This window comes from Manis javanica, chromosome 15, assembly GCF_040802235.1.
Source record: "Manis javanica isolate MJ-LG chromosome 15, MJ_LKY, whole genome shotgun sequence".
NCBI lineage: Eukaryota > Metazoa > Chordata > Mammalia > Pholidota > Manidae > Manis > Manis javanica.
Genome location: NC_133170.1, coordinates 84,173,818 through 84,200,809, shown reverse-complemented (window position 1 = coordinate 84,200,809; position 26,992 = coordinate 84,173,818). Strand labels below are relative to the sequence as shown.

Sequence of the window (26,992 nt, the reverse complement as noted above, 5' to 3'; positions counted from 1 at the left end):
CTGGTGACATTTATTTACCCTTAGGAGTGCCCCCATCTAGAGCAGTCCCTCTAAAATACCCTGTAGAGGTGGTTTGTGGGAGGCAAATTCCCTCAACTTTTGCTTGTCTGGGAATTGTTTAATCCCTCCTTCAAATTTAAATGATAATCGTGCTGGATACAGTATTCTTGGTTCGAGGCCCATCTGTTTCATTGCATTAAATATATCATGCCATTCTCTTCTGGTCTGTATGGTTTCTTTTGAGAAGTCTGATGATAGCCTGATGGGTTTTCCTTTGTAGGTGACCTTTTTTCTCTCTCTGGCTGCCTTTGATACTCTGTCCTTGTCCTTGATGTTTGCCATTTTAATTATTATGTGTCTTGGTGGTGTCCTCTTTGGGTTCCTTGTGTTGGGAGTTCTGTGGGCTTCCATGGTCTGAGAGACTATTTCCTCCACCAGTTTGGGGAAGTTTTCAGCAATTATTTCTTCAAACACACTTTCTATCCCTTTTTCTCTCTCTTCTTCTTCTGGTGCCCCTATAATGCATATATTGTTCCATTTGGATTGGTCACACAGTTTTCTTAATATTCTTTCATTCCTGGAGATCCTTTTTAGCTCTCTCTGCCTCAGCTTCTCTGTGCATTCCTGTTCTCTGGTTTCTATTCCATTAACGGCACTTGTACCTCATCCAGTCTGCTCTTAAGTCCTTCCAGAGATTGTTTTATTTCTGTATTCTCCCTCCTAACTTGATCCTTTAGCTCTTGCATATTTCTCTGCAGGTCCATCAGCATAGTTATGACCTTTATTTTGAATTCTTTTTCAGGAAGATTGATTAAATCTATCTCCCCAGGCTCCCTCTCAGGGGTTGTCTGGGTGATTCTGGACTGGATCAAGTTCTTCTGCCTTTTCATAGCTATAGAGGTAGTCATGGGCAGTTGGCGCATGTGTTAGCTGGGAGAACAACATCCCTTCTTGTGCCTTGCCCTCCTTGCTGCCTGTGCTGGTTACCCGCACATGGGGAGCAGCGTCCTGATTAATCCCCTAAGCTGCCATGGGTGGGGCAGCCATCGGGGCAGCCCAGAGCCCTGTGGGAAGGGGCAGGTGCACTGGGTGTGCTCTCCTGTGAGAACAGTGACCCCTAGCGGCTTGTGCTGGGCAGCTGTGCACTGACGGGTCCTCTGAGTCTGGCCCAGGTGGCTGTGGAGGAGGCTCTGGGTGGTCGCTGTGGGTGCGGCCGTTCTCAGGCTGCTCCCCTGCTGTGGCGGGGCTGCGCCAGAGTGGGAATAGACAGGAGGCTGTTTTATCTCCATGAGGGGCCTCAGAGCTGTGCTGCCACCCAGGGGGTTAGGCGCCCGGAGTTCCCTGGGATTTCCAGCTGCTGGGCTCTGTGTGTTGGGACACTGCCGTCCAGCTGTGGGGTCCCTGTCCCTTTAAGACTTTCAAAAAGCACTCACTTTTCTTTGTCCCAGGGGCGCTGGCTGCGGGGACCTGCTGCAGGTCTTATTGTCCAGTTTCCCTAGTTTCCAGCACACCATGCACTGTGTGTCTGCGCTCTGGTGCGGGTGACTAGGGCTGGGTATTTAGCAGTCCTGGGCTCCCTTTCCCTACCCACTCCGACTCCTCTCCTCCCGCCGGGGAGCTGGGGTAGGGGGGTGCGCTCAGGTCCCGCCGGGCCGCGGCTTGTATCTTACCCCCTTCGGGAGGTGCTGGGTTCTTGCAGATGTAGATGTAGCCCTAACCGTTGTACTGTATCTTCTGGTCTCTCTTTTAGGATTAGTTGTATTTGTTGTCTTTTCAAAAATAGATACGGTTTTGGAAGGAGATTTCCGCTGCCCTACTCACATCGCCATCTAGGCTCCTCCTCTGGCTTTTTCCTTCTTTTCTGATGTGGGGTCACCCAGTGGGTAGCTGCTCACCCCTCTGTTCCCCTGCATGCTGTGTCCACCTGCAGATATGTGGGGAGTTCACCTGCCATATTTGCCACTGGCTCTGGGGCCACATGAAGGGTGTTGGGTGGGTGACCTATCCCAGCTTTCCTTGAAGTCACACGAACTCGGTGGCCTGGTAGGAACCTGGGGGTGCAGTTGCATAGGAGGAAAGGGGCTTGTGGGGTGAGTCTGCTCCCAGGGTCGTGCTGGTGGCCGGTCTCAGCTGTCTGACGGTGATGCTGTCACCCAGGAGCCCCAGGGGCACACACCTGGCCACACTCCCTGTGGCCTCCCCCTCACACATCCCCAGTGGAGCCAGTGCCCTGGCTGGACCTGCCCTGGCGGTTCTGGGATGGCAGACACAGCACAGCAACAGCCATGAGGGAGCTTCAGAAAATCTGGTTTGTTACTGACAGGTTCTGGAGGGGACAGGGCAGGCCCAGGGCTGCGCAGGGAGGTCACAGGGGCAGAGACAGATCCCGGCCCTGGGCCTCAGCCTTTACTGGGATCAAGGGTGGGATGCCAATGGGTTTCTTAGCTTCACAGGCTTTTGGCGAATTCAAAGCAAGAGCAGGGACGAGGGCATGGGAAGGGAGGAGCGGGTCGGCCTGAGGTCTGGGCCGGGTCCCCAGGGTTCCTGCAAGGGTGCTTCTCGCACGGATCAGCCTGACCCCTCACATAGTGGCTGTGCTGGAAGCTCTGCAGTTCAGCTGGAAACATGTCACTCAGAACGGATGTCTTAGAACGGTGCCTTGGCAAAGTGTTGGCGGAATTTTAGTGTGGGGCACTTAGGTTACAATAATAAAAACAAGGTTATTGTTGTGTCCGTACACTACACACTCTTTACCTGAGCTCATCTAATGCATTTTATATTTTCTCTGAAGAGGGTTCTATTTTAGATGCTTGGCTTCATATTACTGTTTTAAGATTGACAAGTCCCTTGTCAATGTAGTATTTGGAAATATTCTGGCTCATTTAGTGGGTTGTCTTTTCTATGTTTTCTTCTGTTGCTCTCGCTTTTGGTGTCATATTTTCTAATCTTTGCCAAATCCTTGGTCTTGAATATTTATTCTTATGGTTCCCTCTGAGATTTTTAAATTGTGCTACTAAACTGAGAGGTTAGATTCATTCTGAGGAATATTATATGTGATGTCATGGCAAGATCCACCTTCACTCTTTTGCATGTTGCCATCTGGTTGTCCCAGCTCCGTTTGGAGAAATACCCATTCTTCTCCAGGAATGACTTGGCATCCTTCCCCAAAACCACTTGGCCATGGATGTGCGGAGTTACTGCTGCACATCAGTTCTGTTCCAATGCTGTGTACGTGTCACCTTGAGCCAGGGACACGGTGACTGCTGTCTCGTATGAAGTTTGAAATCAGGAATCATGAGTCTGCATCGCCTGCTTTTTCCTCCTTTCCACAAATGTCTTGTCAATTCTAGATTTCTTGCACTTCCAGAAGAATTTTACAGTCAGCTTGCTGATTCGTATAAAGAATTAGATGGGGATCTTCACAGGGATTTTGTCGAGTCTGTAGACCAGTTTAGGGATGAGTGTCATGTAAGTATGAAAGTTCCTCTTAATTACTTCTGACAAATTTGGTACTTTACAGAGAATACACTTTACACTTCTCTAGTGAAATTTACTTGTAAATGTTATATTTGTTTTGATGTTATTGAGAATGGAATTGTTTTTGTAAGTCCATTTTCTGCTTGATGTTGCAAACGTATAGGAATATTTTGATTTTTGTATATTAATCTTGTATCCTGCACCCTTGCTCAAGTTGCTAATTTCTTCTAAGAGTTGTTCGGGGGATTCCTTTAGATTTTCTATATGAAGGTTATGTATCTGCCAAAGGAGATAGTCTTCCTTTTCCCTTTTTAGCCTCTTATTTGTTTTCTTTTATTTCTTTTTTCTTGCCTAATTGTCCTAGCTAGAACCTATAGTACACTGTGGAATAAAAGTGCTGAGACCGAACATTCTTGTCTTATTCCTGATCTTAGGCATGTAAGAGTGAGAGCCAGGCCTGGGTGGTGGGTTAGGGTCCCACGTCCCCATCTGTCTGTGTCCCTGAGTCACTGCCTGGCGCTCTCAGTGCCATCGCCTGGAGCACAGTGATGGACAGATCCGTGCTTGGTATCAGGCCCTGCGGATGGTCAGGGTGGCTGAGTGCTCACAGGTCACTGGGCCCTGCACCTACTGGGCCAGGCAACCATCTGTTCAGTGAGGAGACGCCAGGCCCTGGGGTGCATGGATCCCCTCAAGCCCTTCAGTTTGGGGTCACAGGATGAGGAAGAACCTTTGAAGGCTCAGAGGAGGCCCAGCGCAGAGGCCGTGATGTAGTAGGTGCAGGTCCGCTTGTAGCAGGCATGAGTATTCTAAATATGGCTGCATTCCTTTTATCTTAAAGGCCAGAGAGAGAACAGTTTAGTTGTGCGGGTCATCGGGTCCCTGTCACAGCTCCTTTGCTGTTGTATCATGAAAACCGCTGTAGATGATCCATCAGTGAGAGTGGCTGCATTGCAGTGACACTTATTTTTAGCAAAAGAACAGAAAGTGAGCACCACTCGTCCTGTGACCCAGAGTTGCCGGGCCCTGCTGCCAGTCAGTGGTCATGGAGGTCCTGGGTCCCAGGAGGCGAGACCCTGGGCCAGCAGCCCGGGGACAGACGCAGACCCTCGCAGAGAGCGGGGCAGGGCCCTGTTCCTGTGATTCTTGGTTCTGTGGGATAATGAGTCACAGTTCCCAGAGGATGCCATAGGGACACTGCAAGTATCCCCTGGACCTTCATCTGTAACTCTCCTGGTCCCCTCGGGCTTCTTCTGACTCCACTGGTGTCCTGGGTGGGGCCGATGGGTCTCAGCTGGAGGCCTTGCAGCCGTGGCCCTGGGAGGAGGGGCAGCATGCTGACCATGTGCCAGGGGACCCCTGTCCGCACTATGGGGACACCTGGGAGTCTGGGGACGAAGGGCAGGGAGCTCAGAGGATCTGGATGCCATACATGGGACCAAGTCAGGGTCTCAGGGTGAGGGCGGATCAGCATGTGGGGATGAGGGTGTGGCTGTGTGGGGAGCACTTGACCCAGAGGCAGGTGCTGACTCTGCCTGCCGTCACCCTGAGGACTCCTCTCAGTTCTCTCCTCTGCATCTGGAGCTGAGCCCAGACACAGTGACACAGGCTTCAGTATCATTCATGGATCAGGGGGGAGAGAGCGAGAAAGAATACCTCCACCTGGGGGATGGAGGGGACGTGAGACTGGGCAGCAGGGGGCACGGGCCTACCCTGGGGGGTCCCCGAGGCCTCCACTCCTGCAGGGGCTCTGAGCTGTTGGTCTCCTGGGTCATCCTGGACTTGGGGCAGAGCATTGGGATCTCAGCCTCAGGCAGTCCTGACCCGAAGCTCTCTGAGAAGGGGCAGAAATGCTGGGGAGCCAGTTTTCTGCGACCAACAGTCCTTCCCAGTGAGGGGACCCCTGTGAGCTCAGGGGCTCCCCTGCAGGGGTCAACTGTGAAGGGGGCACCTAGGCTGATCCCACAGTGGGCCCTGACCTGCTGCCCCCTCAGGACCCATGCCACTGGGGGAGGCTGGGTGGCAGGGAGTAGCTGTGCTGGGCAGGACACGGCCTATGGAGAAGTGGCAGTGGCCCTGTCATGGTCCCCACATGATGGGGCTCCAGGGGCCATGATGGAGATGGACGTGAAGCAGATTTCCTGGTCCCTTTTTTTTTTTTATTAAGGTACCACTGATACAGACTCTTATGAAGGTTTCCCAAGAAAAACAATGTGGTTACTATTTCTGGCTCTTTTGAACATTGCATACCATCAGGAGTCTCAGTACCTGTTGTGTGGAGACATTTTGCATATTCAGTCTGATTGGTTATGTCCCCTGTGTATTTATCAAATAACTGTATCACATCTTTGATTCATCACTGGTGTTGCTTATTGGGTTCTGAGAATGTAAAGATTTCTCATTTGTTTCTATTTAATCATGTGGCTGAGGCCGGGTATCAGCAATTGAGAGCACAGGTTCCTGATTTAAACTTGTTTGGTGATTAGTATTAGCAGCTGTGAGATCTTTTGAAAGCCCTTTCCCACTTGATTTCAGAAGAGCGGGCCTGAAAGGCCTCTGTGCTGTCTCCCTCCTGCTCAAGCCTCAGTTTCAATACAGCTTTGTCCAAGCTAGAGTTTGAGTCTGATGCTACTTATTCCAGCAGGCAGAACTCAAGGACCGTAGGTCAGCAACAGATGTGCGTCTGTCCTTCCCTTCAGGCCTCTTTCCCTATCACGGTGCCATTGGGACAGCAGCAGGCAGCCTGCCCACACAGCCCAGAGTCCATATGACCAGGCTCTGCAGAGCCGCCCAGGGTCTCAGATCTGGGGAGCGGGGTCACATGCTCACAGCTTGGTCTAAATCTTCCTGGGGCCGGAGGGGACACGGAAGGGAAGGGGTTTGTGTCTCTCTGCCCCACCTGCCTGTGTCACTGTGAGCATTATCACCGTCCCACAGTTAACAGTAATAGCCTCGTCCTCAGCCCAGGCCCCGCTGATGGTCAGGGTGGCCGTGTTCCCCGAGTTAGAGCCAGAGAACCGGTCAGGGATCCCTGAGGGCCGTTTGCTGTCTTCATAGATGAGCAGCCTGGGGGCCTGGGTGGGCTTCTGCTGGTACCAATAAGCATTTTTACTTCCAATGTTGGTGCCCCCACAGGTGATCCTGGCCGTCCGTCCTGGGGGCATAGACACTGAGAGGACCTGGGTCAGCTCGTAGGAGGCCACCAAATCTTCAAGAAAGGAAATAAAGATGCGCTTCTAACTTAGGGTCTCACCCCCTAGGGACATCCACCTGCCAGAATAGACTGGGGTGCAGAGATTTTGCTGCCTCCAGAGAACTGCCCCCCATCAGTCTCAGTCCCTGGGACCCACAGGCCCGGTGGTGCATGGAGTCTTGGATCTAATGGTCCTGTGTGGGTCCCACATGGACGACATGCCACTGTGTCCACGGATGCCCCCTAGAATGGCTAAGCAGACCAGAAGACACTGAGGGAGGGTGTGCCCTTGACAGAGAAGGAAGGCTGGAGAGGGAGTGTGGGTCCCACAGTAGCTTCAGAAGGAGGGAGAAGAGCCGAGGCTCTTGCCCTTCTGTGTCACATGCTCCTCCAGCTCCAGATAGATGTGGACAGAGTCATGAGCAGGTGGCCGAAATCCCCAGATCTGAGACCACCCCCCTGCACACACCTGTCAGCTCCCCCCTCCCAGCCATCCAAGCAGGTTGCACAGAGGGTGAAATCAGGTTGAATTTATGCCTGGAAGCACGAGGTGGTGCTGTTGCTGCCTGGCTTGGTTATGAGTTGGGAAATGTGGACCTGCTTTGAAGGGCAGACAGAGGGAGACATGCACCCAGTGGTAATTGACCCTGAATTTCCGTCTCAGGGTAACTGGGCCTTTCCTGAGCCCAACTGTGCTGGATTAATCCCCCATTTCCCCACCTCATGGCAGCTGGGATTCCAAACAGCAGACGTGTGCAGTGGATGCTGTAGTGTCCACCTAGGTCCCCTCCTCCACCCTGACCCGCCCACGTCCCCTGCCCGGAGCCCCTGGCAGCTCACAGCTGAACCGTGGCTGGGAATTGCTGTGTAGAGGATGCCTCCCCCAGGCTGTGCCCTTTCAGACTGGGGCTCTGTCCACTCAGACACCTGCCTGAGCCCGGAATGCAGGTCCCTGCCTCATGCGGGGTGACCTTGCAGGGCCTCCCAGCAGAGTCCTCAATGGTCACCTCGCTGCAGATCGGCACAGTGTTGCCTTCACACTCATTTCCAGAGAGCTCTCCCCAAAGCCCATGCTAGCAATTCTCCATCGCTAAGGTGCCTCCATGGAGCCCCAAAAGCAAAAAGTTTCACAGGGAATAGGGTGGAGAGAGTGCGCAGTGTACAGAGACCGTACTGGAGTCGGGATGTTATGAGCTGATGTCTCCTTGTCTGGGAGGAAGCTTCCTGAGGCCAAGAACAGAGCCACCCAGAGACGGTAGAGGGACCCGCAGAGCTCACACACCCTCAGTCAGGAGGGGTGCTTGTAACCCATCCCTGAATGGGAAACTCCTAAATCAGGGCCATCAGGTTGCCTCAACGGTGTGGGAAATCAGCCAAGGACTAACACTGGCCCAAGTCCAGCCAAGAAAGTGTAAAAGCAAGTTGAGAAAGGATCAGACTCTTCCCAAGGACTTCGCTGAATCTAGAAGGAATCTAAAAATGGAGAGGAATACAGATGCATTCTGCACAGGACAAGGAAACATTCACAAGGTGTGGCATCCCAGCCAGGCCTCCTGCGCGGGAGCAGGGAACCAGGAGCCACCCCTAGGAACAAATCCATCCATCCCAGCTGGTCTGGAACCACACCAGTGATTGACTCTGCAGGCCAGGATGCAAAATTAAGAATTAGGACTATGTTCCTTTGTACCGGAGGGCATAGGGATGGTTGAACATCTTCAGTGGGTGTGACACAGAAGGGGAAGGGGTTTGTGTCTCACTTCCCCATCTGCCTGTGTTACTGTGAGCCTTACCATCATCCCACACTTGACAGTAATAGTCAGCCTCGTCCTCAGCCCGGGCCCCGCTGATGGTCAGGGTGGCCATGTTGCCCGAGTTAGAGCCAGAGAACCGGTCAGGGATCCCTGAGGGCCGTTTGCTGTCTTCATAGATGAGCAGCCTGGGGGCCTGGGTGGGCTTCTGCTGGTACCAGTTAGCATATTTATTTCCAATGTTGTCACCCCCGCAGGTGATCCTGGCCGTCCCTCCTGGGGACACGGACACTGAGGGGGCCTGGGTCAGCTCGTAGGAGGCCACGGAGCCTGAATGAAAGAAAAGAGAATGGGCTTCCCGCTTTGGGTGTCATCCTAGGAGACCCTCCTACAGCCCTGCCCTGGACTGAGCCCCTGGGTTTCTCAGGGCCCCTGGGGCACCCCTCCCATCGTCTCAGCCCCAGGGGCCCACGGGCCTGGCTGGTGGATGGAGCCTTGGATCTAATGGGAATCCACCGCCCCAGCCCTCAGGGCCCCCACGCAGCAGGGAGCACGGGGGCTCTCAGCCGGCAGCCCCGCATCCACCGCAGGTCCTGAGCATCCTCCCCCGCGGGCAGCCCCGCTGAGCTCAGAGTCAGGCCAGGCCGGTCCCAGAGCCCTGGGCGGGAGCGGGAGTGTGCCTGGGCAGCACCTGTGCAGTGAGCCAGGAGGCCCAGCAGGAGAGGGGTCCAGGCCATGGTGGAGGCGCCGGTTCTGCTCCCCGAGGCCTGAAGCTGGGCAGGGGGTCCCCCAGGCCTCTTTTATTCCCTTGCTGGAGGGAGCTGCTGGGGATGCAAATGAGCTGGGACTCAGGGGCTGCTGTGGGAGGATCTCTGGGGACTCAGAGAAGGGCTGGGCCCCAGGGGGCCCAGGGAGGGAAGGCTGGCCCCTGCAGACCCACCTCAGCCCCGGGGCCCTCCCTCCCTGCTGGTCCCACAGTCTGACGTCTCTACCTCACTCTGCACCCTGTCCTTGCTTCCAGCCTGGCCACACCTGAGCTTAGAGGTGGCGTCTGGTTTATATTCCAGGACACAGGAGGACCTGCTTGGTGAGAGTCCGGGCTGCTCGGGAAGGTGCCAAGGTGCCAGGGAGATGGGGATGCTGAGCTCTTCCTGGGCCCAGGTCCCCCCTCTGCTCCACCCGAGCTCAGGAGGGGGTGGCTACTGTCCGTGAGTCCCCAGGGCTTTGTCCTGATTGAGGGGGTGGAGCCACATGCTGGTCTGGTCCTGACTCCACATCAGGTCTTTGCTGATGCTCCTCATCCCGGGGCAGTGACCCTCCTCACCCCCATTCGCAGAGTGACACTGCGAGGCTCGGACAATGGCAAGGGCTTCCTGGATCACAGCCCATGAACTGTGGAGCCAAGTTTGGGTGTCATCCTAGGAGACCCCCCTACAGCCCTGCCCTGGACTGAGCCCCTGGGCAAGATTCCTCGCTTGTCCAGGTACACGGGGTTCAGAGATCCCCCGAGGGCCTGTCAGTGTCGTCCCCTGGCAGTGGGCCCGTGGGCAGGGTGCAGGGCTAGAGGCCCAGGGTCCAGGAGGGGTGCTCGGAGCTGTGGACTCGCAAGACCTGATGGAGTACAACAGTGAGTGTTGGACCTAAACTGTGATAAACTCATATGAAATTTAATTATAATTAAGTTGCCTTCAATTGTGAGTATTAAAATACATAATTTAGTAAATGAAGTGAAGTGTAATTTGGAGTGCTGTGTGCCTGAGGAGGAAAAGGGAAAGAAAACATTGGCACCAGGCCCCTGGGGAGAAAGCGGGAAGGAGGAGCTTCTCCCAGCAGGACAAGAGGCTGTCAGAGCAGAGGAGGGGTGGGGGTATGCATCAGTGTCAGGGGGACCCTCCAGACAGCCTCTCTCTGCGTTCAGGTGTCAGGTCGCGTGTCAGGGCCTGGGTGCTGATCCCCCTGCATGGGGACGCCCAGCCCCCATCACAAGCGGCTTTGCTCCGGGACTCTGCTGCCCCCTGGTGGTCGCTGCACGCTGGCCGCTGAGGCGCAGGGGTCCTCTGGGGAGGTGCAGATTCAGACCCTGCCACTCAGGTCTGGATTCTACCCTCTGCAGAGCTGCCTGAGGGGCTGGGAGGGGAGGGAGGTCACGGGATCTCAGATGCGGGGACCTGCACACACCTGCTCATGCTTTGTTTTCATCCTCCTGGGCAGGAGTTCAGAGATGCTCAGGGAGGTGGAGTTGTCCGTGTGGAGTGTGGGGTCTGTGGGTTTGATGTTTGACTGCACCCCTCAGCAATAGAGGCCGAGCCAGGAACCATTGTCACCAGGAGATGTGCTTAGATCCCCAGTGTCACTGCTGCATCAGCCCAGGAGGTGGTGACCATCTGTCCAGGGGCCCAGATGCCCAGAGAGGCTGAGTCAGGACAGAAAGGCGCTGAACTCCAGGGAGGGACAAGTGTGGTTGGGCCAGTGGAGAGCCAAGACCCTGGGGACTCTGCGTGAACTGCCGCTCAGGCTGGGTCTCCCCAGGGTGACTGTCGCAGTGCCGGAGGTGAGCAGGAGCAGAGTCACTCAGAGGGTGGTCCTCGGAGGGCCAGAGGCATGATCTCCCTAACCAGGGCACTTAGACGCCTGATCCCGGGGCTCCACCCGGACCTGTGGGGCTGCGTCTGCACCTGTGCAGACCCCCCAGGGGGCTTGTGGCTCCCTGAGGGCTCAGAAGCCCTGGTCTCGGCCACATGGAGACTCTCGCTTCCTCCTGCTAGTCCCCCAAATCCTTCCTGGGACACCTGGGTCTCGGGGCCTCAATGGCCTGCCCTTGTCAACCGAGTTTCACTCAGAGTCCAGACTCTGTGATCATGGGGAATAAATGGTGTGAGAATAGACTCTTTAGAAGCAGCATGGGGTTTGTGTTGGGAGTGGGGAGACCCCAGTGGTTCCCAGGCAGAAGCAGGAGGCCCCTGTGGGTCTCTGGTGTCACTGAGCTGCAGCCCATTCAGATGCCCTGCTTTCTACCTGTGTCAGCATCTCTTCCATCCCCCAGCCTCTGTATGGGTTTCTCTCTGGCTGAAACCCTTCCGGGGGACCCTCCTCACCCAGTGTCAGCTTAAATCCTAGTCCTTTCAGTTCTGGGTGCATATCATGTCTAGGAAGTGGCCTCTTCTGCCAGAACACGGGGACACACACCTTTATCATTTAATAAAAGTATCCTCTCAGATGTTGGGGACCTCCAAGTTTTTTGCCTGGAATAACCCCCCATCCCATCTCTGCACCTCCCATGTTACCTTTTATGATTACGTAATAGAACTAGAAAGACAACCAAAAGCCACGTCTGCTTGCAAAGAAACGCTGTGACTATTGAGAGATCAGGATATGTAGTCCTTTATTCTACCAATGCGGTCTACTTTATTAACTGTTTTCAGGTGTGACAATAAGCTTGCTTTCCTGTGATAAGAAGCACAAGGACATAGCATGTATTACTTTTACTTCATTGCTGGAATAGGTATTCTAGTCTTTTAGGTCATATGAAGCTGTCCTGCCGCTCAGAGAGGTTCTGATCATTATTATTATAATTATTATTTTGGTATCATTAATCTACAATTACATGAGGAACATTATGTTTACTAGACTCCCCCCATCACCAAGTCCCCCACACATACCCCATTATAGTCACTGTCCGTCAGCATAGTAAGATGCTATAGGATCACTACTTGTCTTTGTGTTGCACTGCCCTCCCCGTGCCACCCCCTGACATTATACATGCTAATCTTAATGCCCCCTTTCTTTTTCCCCACCCTTCTCCCTCCCTTCCCACCCATCCTCCCCAGTCCCTTTCCCTTTGGTAACTGTTAGTCCATTCTTGGGTTCTGTGAGTCTGCTGCTGTTTTGTTCCTTCAGTTTTTCTTTGTTCTTATACTCCACATATGAGTGAAATAATTTGGTACTTGTCTTTCTCCACCTGGCTTATTTCACTGAGCATAATACCCTCTAGCTCCATCCATGTTGTTGCAAATGGTAGAATTTGTTTTCTTCTTATGGCTGAATATATTCCATTGTGTGTTTGTACCATCTCTTCTTTTCCATTCATCTACTGATGGACACTTAGGTTGCTTCCATATCTTGGCTATTGTAAATAGTGCTGCGATAAACATAGGGGGTGTATATGTCTCTTTCAAACTGGGCTGCTGCATTCTTAGGGTAAATTCCTAGGAGTGGAATTCCTGGGTCGAATGGTATTTCTATTTTGAGCTTTTTGAGGAACCTCCATACTGCTTTCCACAATGGTTGAACTAGTTTACATTCCCACCAGCAGTGTAGGAGGGTTGGTTCTGGTCATTATGTCATTTGATTTCCTTCTGTGTTTCATTCACAGCTCTGTCACTGAGGTCACTGATCATTTCATTTGTAGCATCTACTCTGCTGTCCATCACATCTACTGCATTTTAAAATCTCAGATATTGTAGATTTATTTTTAGAAGTTCAATTTGGATCCTTTTAATAGCCCCATTTTCCAGTTAACATGTCCGATGATTCCATTCCCCTCAGGCATGAATGGAATAGAGATATAAAAATTCTTTTGTATCCTTGTCAACAAATAATATCTGGGCGGTTTCAGGGCCATACTGGGTAATTAATCTGTGTACTTATTTTGGTCATGTTTTCCTGATTCTTTGCAGGAATTTGGACAGGCTGGGAGGTACTGTGAATTTCCCCTGTTGAGTACAGCATACTGTGAATTTCTGCATATATAACTATTTTTGTTTTTGGATTCAGTAAAGTCACATGGACACAGGTGCTCCTTTCCAATGAGCCTCCCCCTGTCAGGTGGCGCCAGAGTGGGCTGGGTTCCAGGGCTCATTTCCCCACGACTGTGGTTCCTCCTTTTGAGTCGTCCCCCGAGGCCTTGTGAGGAGCCTCTTCCTCTGCCTGGGGCAGCAGCCCTGTCCTGGCCGTGGGTGTGGGGCGGGGGTGACCCCCACGGGACATCCCTTCATGTCTAGGGTGGTTCTTCCTCTGCCTCACGTGGTTCGTATGAGGAACATTCACACTGAGTTTTCTCTCTGGGCAGCTCTCTCCTCTCCCAGAATCTTCTGTCTAAACAGTTCCTGTGCTATGTGGCTCTCTGGAAGCACGGTCTGGCATGGGGGTTGCACACAGTAGGCATGTGGGGTGAACTCTCAGGCAGAAAGCCTGGTGTCACGACTGTGCAGACAAGCAATGTGGCAATGATGGAAGCCTCAGCTGGGCGGCCCTGCAAGGTCGTCCTGACCCGAGGGAGGACCTGGGGTCTCAGCCTCAGGCATCCTTTCACCTGAGTCGCATCAGGGCATAAGCCTGGGGGAAGACAGCTCCCTGCACACAGTGGTCCTTCCCAGGGAGGGGGGCTGTGAGCACCCGGGGCTCTCAGCTGCGGGGTGTGGGTGCATCAGGCCTGAAGAAGGAATGTCCGTGACACCAGTGTCCCCTGCACTGCTTTGCTTCACTCAGAATCTGAGGCTGGAACCTGGGGCTTCAGGAACTCAGCTGTGCCAGGAGGTTCTAGGGGTAAAAGTAGAATGTTGAGCCAGGGAGTGCCCCAGTCACCAGTAATGGAACTCCGAGGCCCATCACATGCACCTGAGTCTGCATGTCTGCCCATCACTTCTTTCCTACTCCAGCTGAGGACAAGAAAACCGCCTCAGCCTGCAGCTGCAATGCACTTCCAATCCGGACCCTGCAGAGCTGCCAGCGGCAGGTGGGGACGCTGCGGGGGAGTCTCAGATCTGGGGAACTGTGCCACCTGCTCCCATGCTTTGTCTACGCCCTCCTGGGGCTGGAGGGGACACAGACAGAGAAGGGGTTTGTGTCTCACTTGCCCACTGCCTGTGTCACTGTGAGTATTACCACTGCTGTCAGCTGACTGACAGTAGTAGTCGGCCTCGTCCTCAGCCCGGGCTCCGCTGATGGTCAGGGTGGCCGTGTTCCCCGAGCTGGCACCCGAGAACCGGTCAGGGACCCCTGAGGGCCGCTCACTATCCTTGTAAATGACCAGCCTGGGAACCTGGCCGGGCTTCTGCTGGTACCAGTGAGCATATCTTTGACTCAGTAGATCCCCAGAGCAGGTGATTAAGGCCGTCTGTCCTGGGTCCACAGACACAGAGGGTGGCTGAATCAACTCATAGGAGGCCACGGAGCCTGTAAAGACAGGAAAGCGGAGGTGGGTGTGAGGGCCAGGGTCTCATTCCCAGGGCCTCCTGATACAGAGGCTGAGCCTGGGCTGAACTCAGGGTTGGGGGCAGGCCCAGCCCAGGGCCCTGTGGGGGCTGAGCCTGCGGGCAGGGCATGGGGGCCCCACCTGTGCAGAGAGTGAGGAGGGGGAGGAGGAGAGGGGTCCAGGCCATGGTGAAGATGCCCCAGGGCTCTGCGTGCTGAGACGCCACTGCCCAGCTGGGCTCCCCGAAGCTCCTCTTATTTCCTCTTCAGGTCCTTTGGGGCAGTGAGTGTGAGCGTTTATGCAAATCTACACTCCTCATCCCTCCTGCCCAGACTCCTCATTCATCCAGACCAGAGTGGGGTCAAGAATCTGTGACCAGTGGGAAGGAAGGGAGTCCTCCAGGTTTCTCCAGGCAACTCGTATTTCAGGAAGTCGGCCGCAGCCGGAACAGTCTCTGGTCACAGCTGCCTTCCTGGGGGCTGAGCACATGGTGCCGTCCCGAACCGTCCTGACCTGGGTCCGCTCTGGGCCAGCTCAGGGGGCCTGTGTGCTTCCAGGAGCCTCGCCCTGGGGCTGAGCTGGGCCCCCGAGACACCTGACAACACACGATCCGGGGCAGCGTGTCCTTGGGCATCGTCGCCTTCTTCCTCCTGCTTCCTGTTCCCGGTGTGCCCAGGGCACCCTGCATCCACCCCTGGCATCTCATCAGAATGTGGATCTGTGTCAGTAGGATGTTTGCCCAGCGTGCTGTGTGTGGCAGTGTGATGATTAAATAGCCACCTGGCTTGGGAGATTCCTCCCAGATTCACTTTACCTGAGGTGTCTTCCTCCTTCAACACCACGTCCCACAGCAGAGTAGTGATTGGCAGTGCTGATTGGCATTATCAATCTTTTTGATTCATTTTCCCCAACATACAAAAACTGTGAACTTGTGACGTCCAGAAGCACATAGTGAGACGCCCTTCAGGGCCTAGGATCACCAGGGCCACCTCTTCGCACCTCTGGGACTGGAAGGTTAGTAATGTCTCCTACAAAGTGGATCCTGTCAGTGAACCAAAGACAACCCAGAGACCAGAGCCGAGCCCTGAGCAGTGAGAACCCGCGTCCCTCTGCGGAGTCCCTAAGGGAGCCCGTGGATGCTCCATCCAGGGACCGGGGCCCCGAGCACCCCACCTCCCACCCCTGAGTGGGCCCTGACAAAGGAGCTCTAGCCCTGAGGGGGACTGTGCCTGCAGGGTGTGGAGAGGCCGAGGGTGGGCGGCTCTGGGAGGCTCTGGGCCACTCTGGACATGCCCAGGACAGAGGGACCAGCTCCCTGGGGACTGCTGATGGACTGTGAGGTGGCCTGCATTTCCCAGTGATGCACTCACTGTGTCAGGGTCCCTACAGTTGTCCTGCCTGTCCTTGTGTAAGCCTGATGGTCAGATCACAGTCACTGCAGTCAACATTTTGATGACTTTACTGAAATTCAATCCATGCACTAACTGTGGACCCCTCCAGGGCTGGTGTTCCCTGAGGCTCTGCCTGCAGAGCCCCAGCCTCTGTGCCGGCTGCTCCTGGTGCAGCTCTGCTGACCCCTGCTGGCGGAGGGGACTCAGCCCGGGAACTTGCCTCCTGCAGCTTCCCCCAGAGCACCTGTGCCCTGAGAGGCTGTGGAGCAGTCCGGCCCTCCCTTTCTGCCTGCTGGGACCCTGTTCTGCCCAGTCCAGCACAGGGAGGTCCCATATGCCAGGTGGATATGCACTACTTTGTACTTTGTATTTGCTAGAAGAATGCCAGCTGCGGGATAAACTCCATTGTTTTGCAAAGATTCAAGGTCCATGGAAACCTCAGACAAACCTTAGGCGCTTGAGGTTCAAGCCCAGTTCAGGTACATATGACGTTTTCTCCTAATTTGAGCAGTTGGGGTACAGGAGGAGTGTGTCATTGGGCATGTAAGAGGCAATTCCAGGGAATGAGCCAGCTTCTCTTGGCATCCGCTAGGCACATGGAGGGGTGAAGGTGTGGGGCAGCGACAGCATTGACACAGATGGGTTCAGAGCAGCCCCTGGCCCCTCCGTAGGTCACCTGGGTTGGGGCGAGGACTGGAGCAACTCAGGAGTGGCTACTCCTCCTCTACCCTCTTCCCACCTGCAGTCACTGGGGTCAAGGGCGCTGCATGTGCGCGTGGTCCTGGGCCTGTCTGGGGTCCCACGTTCATGACCTGTCTCTGCTTTCCCTGTTGACCCTCAGCCTGGCTGAGTAGACCAGGGACACTGAGGGTGGGGGTGCCCTTGACAGAGAAGAAGGTGGGAGAGGGAGTGAGTTCCTATGGTCCCTGGAGAGGGAGGGAGAAGGAGGGGCTGGGGGATGCAAGGGCAGCAGCTGTCAGCCACACCTGGTGAGGAAGGTGCTGAGCTGGGAGGGGATTCTGGGACCTCAGCCCAAAGTCCCAGCCCTGAAGGGACAGCTTTCTCCTGTCAGTTCTGCTGGTGGCCTGTGTGGGGCGCTACTGCACTTGGGACCAGGACCTTGGAGGGTCCAACCCTGCACAGGGTCGTAAGACTGTGAGATATCTGGATTATAACCAAGCAGGGTGGCCTTTTCATGACCCCTTACAGTTGCTTATGAAGTTAAAAGAATTACGGGGAAGGTTACAAACAATGTGTGCCATCATTTTAGATGACTTGACTGAAGTGAAAAAATTCCTAGAACGACGTAAATTATCAATTGACTCATGATGAAATAGAAATCTGAATAAGTCTGTGACAATGAAGGAAACTGAATTAGCAATTGAACATAATCTCGCTAAGAAAGCATGGCTCTCTGGTAAATTCTATACAATATTTAAGGCAAAAACAATACGGGTCCTCCCTGGACGCTTTCAGAACGTAGAGCAGAGAGAACTCTAAGTGATTCTCCGAGGTTAGCATTAAGCAGTACCAAATCCAGACAAAGATATCCCAGGAAAACTACCAGTGAACATCCACAGTGACTCCAGATGCTCATATTATGTGGCATAAACCTGTCCATAAGGGTCTCCTCGTCCAAGGGAGCTGCCGTCACTCCAGCCCTCATCCTCACTCCCCATACGACTCCATGATGTGAGCATCCTTCATGGAGTTGCTTATGTCAGGCTTGCCTGCTTTCTCGCCAACTGCCTCTGTAAACATACCCCACCCTGAAAGACGTACTGGTGTGCACCTGAGCTGGACAGCACCCCATGTGGATGGACTGGACTATATGGGGGACTGGACACACAGCCCCCGTGGCCAGCCCGTCCCAGAGGTCCCTGACACTGGACCACAGACGTGTGCTCCGAGGCGTGCTCCTGCCCATCTGCTGCGCTCCTGCCCCCTCACAGATGCACCACTCACTGGAACTGTCCCCGCTGCACTGTTTTCCCTTGGGACAGATGAGAGGCTGACTGGGACAGCCCAGACCTGAACCATCTGTTGTGACCGGTATGAGATGTATTGACCCATGATATGTATGATTTTTAGATATGCTTAATCCTCCCTTGAGTGTTCTGTGAAAGGAAATTGCAAAATAAACCGTGTGATTCGTGCAACCACAAGGATGTTAAGCTCATTACTCCATCGCCCTGTGGATCCGTACTTCCTGACCTGCTCACGTCACTGTGCGGCCTCCTGGGCCCCTGGATGTACAGTTTGTTACCTCATTTCCTTCAGCTCTGGCACTGGGACCAGGTCTGGGAGGCTGTGGAGGGACGCGGGACGGAAGGGCTTGTCTGTAGCTGTGTCACCATCTGTGCTCGGTGGGTTTTCTGTGCTGTTTTGGGGCGCAGACTGGGGAGTGGGAAACTCATCCTTCATTTGAACTTGGACTCTTGGGTTTATAAAATTGAAAGTGCATTCCTTGTAGGAGCATTTAGCTAGGTCTTGTTGTAAAATTCAAACTGATATTTCTGCCTTTATTTGTGGCAGTTAGACCATTTACAGTTGTTAGGGTCCGGGCTTCCGAGGCTTCTCCAGAGAACAAACTACACAGGCATAGAGATGTAAATTCAAGCAAAGTCTTTATTCAGCCAGCTAGCTGGGGTCCAAGTGTCAGCCCGATGCAGCGGGTCTCAACAAGGACCCCGAGCACTCAGAGCCAAGGGTTTATATAGCATTTTCAAAGCAGTTAACTCATAGTAATTTTCCACAACTATATATTATTCTTGCAAGGCATACATCCTGGGGTTAAGCAAGGGCAGGATAAGACTACTCCTCAATGGTTGGGGAGGTTCTGCACGATAAGCTTGGTATGTAAGATTAACTGACCAAGGTTAGCTGACCAAGGGTCACAGCTGCCCACCACCCGGTGCTCATGATTAACTTGTTTTTCAAGGCCTTACCCAGTTCCAGTTTTTCTTTCTAAGTCACATACTCAGAAAATGGCTTCTAGGCCTTTAAGATGGCTATGCTTATGCTAACCTATTTCTATTCTTACACAGTGAATGGGAAATAGTATGAATGGTCCTGTTGAAATATACCATTGTCATCAATGTATTTTCTATTTGTCCCATCTGTTCATTGTTCCTCTTTCCCTTTTTCTGTCTTTTTCAAATTAACTGAATATGTCCTTGTGATTTCATATTACCTCCTTTGTCAAAGAGGCAAGACTTGGCCAACCTGCAATGTGGTAGCAACTGGGGACTCAGCTGGGAGCCCCACAAGGTCACCCTGGAGTGAGTAAGGGACTTGGGATCTCAGCCCCAGACAATTGTTGGGCAGAAGCCCACTCGGAGAGGGCACAGCCATGGGGAGGGAGCCTTTGCAAGGCCAGCCCCAGCTTTGGGCTCAGCTCAGCGAGCTGCCAGGGGCTCCCAGTAGGGGATGAGGGGGTCAGCCCTAAGGGAAGCGGGATGGACCCCAGCACATCCACTGCAGTCCTTTGCTCCACTCAGACTTGCAGGCTGCCATGAGATCCTGGGGCTTAAGGAGGTTAGATGAGCTGGGATTTGGGGGATTAACCCAGAACAGCTGGGCAGGTAGAGACCCCAGTCTCCACCACATGGAGATCCAGGGTTGACTACCACTGGGTGCCTGTCTCTCTCTATCTGTCCTTCCAAACAGAGCCTCTTTCCCCAACTCACATGGCTCTGACAACAGCACAGCCTCATCCTGCCCGCCCCCCTCCCCCCGATATCCAACCTGATTCCACTCTCTATACAGCCTGCATGGAGGACTAGGAGAAGAGGGATGCCTGAGGGGTCTCAGATCTGGGGCCCTGGGCCACCTGCTCCTCGTTCTGTCTACGTCCTCCTGGGACTGGAAGAGCATGTGACATAGATGCAGAAGGGGTTTGTATGTCACTTCCACGTCTGCCTGTATCACTGTGTGCTGAGTATCACTGCTGTCCCACACCTGACAGTAGTAGTCAGCCTCGTCCTCAGCCTGGGCCCCGCTGATGGTCAGGGTGGCTGTGTCCCCTGAGCTGGAGCCAGAGAACCGGTCAGGGATCCCTGAGGCCAGGTTGCTTTCCTGATAGATGAGCAGCACAGGGGCCTGGCCTGGCTTCTGCTGGTACCAGTGAGCATAATCGCTTTCAAAGCTGTCTCCTTGGCAGGAGATCCTGGCTGTCTGACCCACGGCCACAGAGACCTCAAGTGGTTGAATCAGCTCCGAAGAGATCACAGAGCCTGAAAGAAAGAGGTGAGGCCGAGGCCGCAGGGCTCAGTGCTGGGGGCGGTGACCCCGCAGCAGCCTCTGTGCTGAGCTGACCCAGCTGACCCCTGGCTTCCTTGAGTACTGAGCCCTTGGGGGCAGTACCTGTGCAGTGGATGAGAAGGGGGAGCAGGAGGGAGGTCATGGCCATGGTGGGGAAGCCCCAGGGCTCTGCCTCTGAGCTCTCAGCTGGGATGGGGCTTCGGAGCCTCTCTTATCTTCAGAAAGGGGGTGTCCTCATGCAAATCTATTTCCTTAGGTGACTCTGTTGGGCGGATCCCCACTGGGCAAACAGCTGGGTTTAATGTTGGATTTAAAATTGGGCCCCAAGTCTAAGCTCTGTACTCAGGTTTCCCGTAACTCTGGCGTTGAGTGAGAAGTGTTGACCCACTGCCCCCAGCACATGCACACACACCTCAGGCTGTGCCCTGGGCTTCCTCCCTGGGTTTGGAAGAATACCCTGGTCGTTCACTGGTACAAGTGAGCAGAATGAGCTCATTCTTGGGGTGGGGCTGGGAGTGCTTGAAGCAGGAGCTTGTAGGAACAGCAGTCATGCTGTCTGAGGAGCCAGAATTCCATCTTCTGACACAGTGAATTGGTCACATATCTCATCTTTCTGGACAGACTTTCCTCAGTAGTGTGCTTGGAGGGACCTCTGAGCACCCTAGGATGCACTGACCTATAGAGAAAACGGGGGCAGGAGGTAGAAGGGAACCCAGTCCATGGTGAGGCGGGGCTTCTAAGAGCTCTGCCCTGAGGCTTCCCAGCTGGGACGGGAATCCCCAAGCTCCATGGTACCCTCTCTTCTTAACGTTCAAGAAGGGAGGAGCATTGCATGCAAATCTATCCTTCATTCTTCTAAGAGTCTGTCTAAGCTCTTGTCTGAGTTCTGAGCCTAAGGGCCTTGTGCTGGTGATTTCCTGAGGTTAGAAGAAGGGCCGGGTTTGGGTTTCAAGAATGTGAGTTGATTTTACCCAGTAGAAGTGTCTTCAAAGGAAGCGTCAGTCACACCCTTTGTTCTTGAGCACAGCCCAGAGGACTTGGATTTAGGGTCCCCAACCAAGAGCCACAGTGTCCCCTGGTGCTTCCAGGATGAATGTCATCCTACTTTATTGCTTGTTCAATAGAATGACTTACTTCTGAACCTTCAATATATGGGCCAGACTCATGCTCCACATCAATGAGACAGCATAAAACCCCCACAGGAGCGCTGTGGTTAAGGCACAACCTCATCTACAATCTTCTAAATGAGCCAAGTAACACTGAGAGATTAAGTAATTTTCTCAAAGTTACCAAGACAGTGATAAGAGAGTCAAGTTTTCAGGCAGCTGACCTCAGCCTGACCTTTCAGCCCCCTCCCTGTCCTGCCCCGTCACCAGGCTCCATCGCCTCCTTCTCCCATCATCCCAGGCCTCTTGGGCCCTTCCTACCATGACCCTCTCTTCTTTTTTCCAATGCCTGACCACCCTGAGTCTGCTCTGAAGTATGCTCAGATCTTCTCAGTGTTGGCATCAGTGTCCCCAGCAAAGCAGCCCGGTGGCTTGAATGTATAGAGCTGGGATAGTTACTCCAAGGAAACCTCAACCATTTAAACTGCTCCGTATGGTAGCCAAAGCCACATGTAACTGTTGAACATGAAATGTGGTCCCAGTAGAGATGTGCTGTAATTCTGAAATACCCAGCAGGTATCAAAGACTTAGTATAAAAATAAGGTATCAATATTTTTATATTTAATTCATATGGAAATTAGAATATTTTTAACCAATTGAATTAAATGAAAAATATTATGAAATATATCATTCCACCTGCCTTTCTCATTTTTTAAATGTAGCTACTAGAAAATTTTAATTGCTTACATGGTTCAAATTTTATTTCTGTTGGGCAGGGTTGCACTGCAAAGTCACAATGTCAGACACTTGCTTTTGAAAAAGGAAGGAGAACTTTCTAGGACATTAAGAAGAGGCCAAGTCTTACCTTTGGAAGCACAATGAGAGGCCACAGATGGGTGGCGAAGACCAGGGACCCTTTTGTCAGAAAACCTTGGTTTGCCGCTGGGTTAGATGATTTCTAGTTCTAACCTTGAGCCAGTTGCACGTCCCTACATGCCTTAGCTTCCCCATTTGTATAATGGGAGGATAGTAAGGATGCTTGTCTGCAGAGTATTTGTGATTAAACAGTTTAATAAATATGAGGTGCTCTGAATGGTGCTTGATACATTCTAAGCGCATTCGAGTGTTTGCTCGTCCTCCTTCTATGCTCAGTCCTTATACTCAAAGCTAAGACACTACAGATTAGAGGAAGGAGGAAAGTTATGGAAAAATACAAAGTCTAGAGTTGGGGACATTTGGCATTGGCAGGCCCACAGATGCTCACAGGCCCACAGAGGCATTTCTCTCTGCACAGGTAGGTCACAGAAGACCATTGACTTGCTCACTAGGCCTTTAGACCCAGGAACGTGGTCTTGTTTTCCCAACAGAGGCATCACAGGATGTCCCAGCAGAGCTAGAGCAGCATTCGTGCCTGCCCAGATTCTGTGGTGCATGTCATCACATCCCCGTTGGCTCTGCTTGTGACCTCCTAGTTCTGGGGGGAAGCACCTCATTCTGCAGATAGTGCACACCTGGACGGCCAGTGTATGTCTTCTAACCTGTCCCCAGAGGGCAGCCTGGAGGCCTGGGTGTGATGCCAGGGTTCTTGTTCACGGAGTGGAAAAATGAACTTCGCAAACACTCAAGGTAGGGGAGCAGGGAGAGGCTTTTATTTAGAGAGAAAGTGAGAGGACAGAGCTCAAGGGGACCAGAGAGTCCAGGGTTGGGCGTTGTCTAGGGCTTTACATCTTTAGGTTTAACTGAGGTGTTTAGCTATTATTGGTTCCAGCCTGAATGCTGCCTTTTTGTTTTAACCAGTCCCTCTGAAAATTGCCTATATTCCTGATTTGGTATCTTTACCCTAAAGGATTAGTGTGACTCTGACTTTACTTAATGTTTAACATGGAGTTTTGGTAGGGATTTCTTTGCACATTGTTACATTGTTCTGACTGTAATTATCCTGCTTTGGTTTTTCCGGAGGCCCTCACCCTACTTTGTCTAAACCCACGGTCCTTGTCGCAGCTGGGCAGGGGAGGACTGACAGGCCTCAGGCTGGGACTGGTGGCAGTGGGGGAAAAGGACACCGGGGCAAAGACAGCAGGAGTCCCTCTGGACTCTGTCAGGGAGGCAGCTGCCTCTGAGCCCCACCTGCTGACGGTCATGAGGCCTCGTCTCACCTATGACCTGACTGGGGGCTGTAGAGGTCGCCCTTGTCACATGTTTGAAATCTGCTCTCTCTGGTGATGGTAAGAGAAGATGGATGGAGCCTGGACATCCATGTGCAGAGATGGGTCGTTTAGGGGAGAGTCAGGGGTCCTTCTCGGCTGATCCCTAGAGCTGTTGGTGCACTTTCAACCTGAGGAGCCCCCCCCAAAGGGGAGGGAGGGAACAGCGATGGCAGAGATACTGTCATGGGTTGAGTTATGCCCTCCCATTCCCATGTTGAAATCCTGGCTGCCAGTACCTTTCAATGGGATCTTATTTGTATATAGGATCATTGCGTATGTAATTAGTCATGAGATCGTACTGGAGTGGGCAGACCCCTAATCCAGGTTGACCGGTATCCTTATAGAAGGGAAAATCTGGAGACAGACTCCCACAAGGCAGAATGCCATCTGAAGAGAGAGGCAGAATCTACAAGCCAAGGAATGCCAGAAAACCGCCGGAAGTTAGAAAAGAGGCACAGGACAGGTCATCTTTCACAGCCCACAAAGTAGACAATCCTGCCAACATCTGTTAGCATCCCAGACCGTTGACCTCCAGAACTGTGAGACACACATCTCTATTGCCAGCCCCCCGGTCTGTGGCGCTATGTCACTTCAGCCCGAGCAAACTAAGGCGGCCGCCCCATAATACAGAACTCTGGCTTCTGGGCATTGGCAGCAGGGCTGGGCTCCCTGCAGTTCTTCCCTTCCTGGTGTCACAGTCCCCTGGTGGGGACTCCTGTCATCTAAGTCTCCTCTGCAGGATGCTGCCTCAAGTCCTCAGGGAGCAGGCGGTCCCTCCTGTCACCCGAGACAGCTCTGTCCCCATGCGTGCTCCCTCTGGGATCTTGGTGAGGCATGTGCACTTGTCCTGTTTAAACAAGAACAGAACATTCTGCAGTTTCCAATGCAAGTTATCACCATGACTGTAAATATTCAAAACTACCAGTTTATTTGGGCCTGTGCACCATCTATCACCCTCAGAACGGAGTCTAACCATGACAGAAGATATTAAACAAGGTATTTTACATGCCTTAAGAATGTTGCCAAAGGGGAAATATAGGATCCTATGAGACTATTTCAGCAAAAGCATCTCACTCTGTCTTTAAGTCATGGATGGCCTCTCTGACAATGGGCTTTTTAAACAGAACCTTGAAGGATAATTTGGAGATAATCAGGTAAGGATCAGTACCGCACGGAGGGACAAGGGGCGGGAGCCATGACTAACCATGGGGTTGGAGAAATGGATCAATAGGATATATGTACATGCATAGAATTGTAGCTTGAGATCCAGTTTGACTATCTCTGCCTTTTAATTGGTTTGCTTAATTCATTCATATTAATGTTGTTATTGCTATTGCTGAATTTACATCTGCCATTTTACTTTTGATTTCTATATATCTCATGTTTTTTATGATCTATCTTCTAAACTCCCTTACTGCCTTCTTTTGCATTAAGTAAATGTTTTCTAGTTATCATTTAAACTTTCTAGTGATTGTTTTGCTGTATTTTTCAGTTATTTTCTGAGCAATTGATGAGCTTACCACATGTGCCTTAACATATTAGTATCTACTTCAGATTTATGCAAACAATTCTAGTGAGATATAGAAATGTTGCTCCTATATTGCTTCATTCTATCATGGAAATAAATAAAGGAAACCTCACTAAAACAGAGTCAGCAGGGGAAGATCTCAAGCCCACCACTCCTAGTCACCTTCAAAACCAAAGAAAAGAGACAGACCTTGCAACTCCATATTGCTTTAGCTAGTACTTTACCAGGGAGCATGAAGAGGAAGGGTTTCTCCTCCCCTAGCAACAGTCCAGCCAATGAGATACTGCCAAACTCAGCCAATAAGAAGTCACCATACTTGGACCACCCCAAAAGTTTACTCCAGTGGACTTTTTGTCCACCCTTTCCTCTGTAAAAGAGCCTTCCTCTCCTTTGTTCTCTGGACTTGCCTACGGTTTTGCTGTAGCTTGCGTGTCCCAAATTGCAGTTCTCTGCTATTCCCAAATAAACCCATTTTTTTCTGGTAAAATAATTTTTATTTTTAAGGTAAACACCATCTTCATTTTTTCCATCTTCCTCTTAAGATGCCGTTATTGTCAATATTACGCACATCTACACGTTACAAACCCAACAAGATATTTTTTCAATCACTACTTTATATGATTTTAATGTCTTTTAAAGAAGCTGAGAGAATAAAAGGGAGCAGGTATCTACTGACTTTGTTGGTCACCTTTTTTTTTTTTTTTTTTTTTTTTTTGGTTCTTTTCATTTGTCCCTTCAGTTTGGAGTTACGGTCAAGTGTCATTTGCTTACTACAGTGCAGCTCTGTCCCCGCTCTCTTCATGCAGTCATCACCAAACAATATGTATATAGTTCTAAACAATTGCTTTAAGTCAGTTGATAGAAGAAAAGAGAAGAAATATGCATTTATACTGTTTTTTACAATCATGGAATTACATTTACTGGTCCTCTCGGGTTTTGTTGTCGTCATTTTGTTTTTGTGGATTTGAATTACTGTCAAGTTTGACTCTTGGCCCACAAAGCCTAAAATATTTACTACTTGGTTGTTTAAGAAAATGTATCAACTCCTAAAATGTAAAGAACACTGAAACGTTTGAGAAGATGCTCAATCTCAAGCATAGTAAAAGAAATACAAAGTAAAGCTATGCCAAGATAACGTTTTTCATCTAAGGTTTGAAAAGATCAAATATTTGTTGCTGGCATTATAAACTAGTACAGCCTCTGTGGAGGGAAGCTGACAACAATAGGTGGATACTGCAAACACACGGCTCCTCTGAACCAGCAATGCTGCCTGCCGCTAGACATTTATCCTGTGGGCATATTCACATATGAATCCAAAAGGGTATATAAGGATATTCATTTTAGTGTTATCTGTAAGGGCCAAATCTTCGTGATCATCTTAGGGTCTAGTTGGTTAAAATACTGCTGTGGAACACTCTGCAGCCTTATAAAGAATGAAAGAGCCTGGCTGTTTCTGGAAGAATGTGCAAGACGTGTTGCATGTGCTGCTCTTTGATGCGGGGGAGCAGGGCAGGGGTCCTGCTCGTCACCCTGCTTTATGTGAAATCTCATGCGGGTTCCCTGGAGTCCAAGCTCGAGAGGGGAACTGGGGCCTCTGTGATTTACCGAGGAGTGTTCTCAAGAGAAACTGGGAAGGGGGAAAGGGGGGCAGGGTAGGGAAGGTCCAAAGTCAATTCCTGGCCTCTGCCCGATTCAGGGAGCCCTGAAGCATAAGGTTTACCCCAGGGTGTGTCCCCCTTCAAGCTGAGAGAGCAGGACTGTGTCCCCCGGCACCAGTCAGCCACTGGATACAGGATGTGGTGTGCAGCTTCCAGGCACCGCTTTGCAAGGGAGCCCCAGTCTTCGGTGGCCCACAGACACATCTCTTGAGAAGGCTGCCTGTGCGA

The 26,992-nt window shown here is 52.0% G+C and overlaps 2 gene segments (V, D, J or C); both read right to left on the bottom strand.

The window, feature by feature from the left end:
• LOC108383606 (immunoglobulin lambda variable 1-40-like) overlaps positions 1 to 26,992 on the bottom strand; it is a 178,626-nt gene that overhangs the window by 21,406 nt on the left and 130,228 nt on the right.
• On the bottom strand, positions 4,499 to 9,263 carry LOC108397125 (immunoglobulin lambda variable 3-1-like). The segment is given in 3 exon segments: positions 4,499 to 4,794; positions 8,461 to 8,748; positions 9,110 to 9,263. Coding segments are annotated over 3 exon segments (615 nt in total).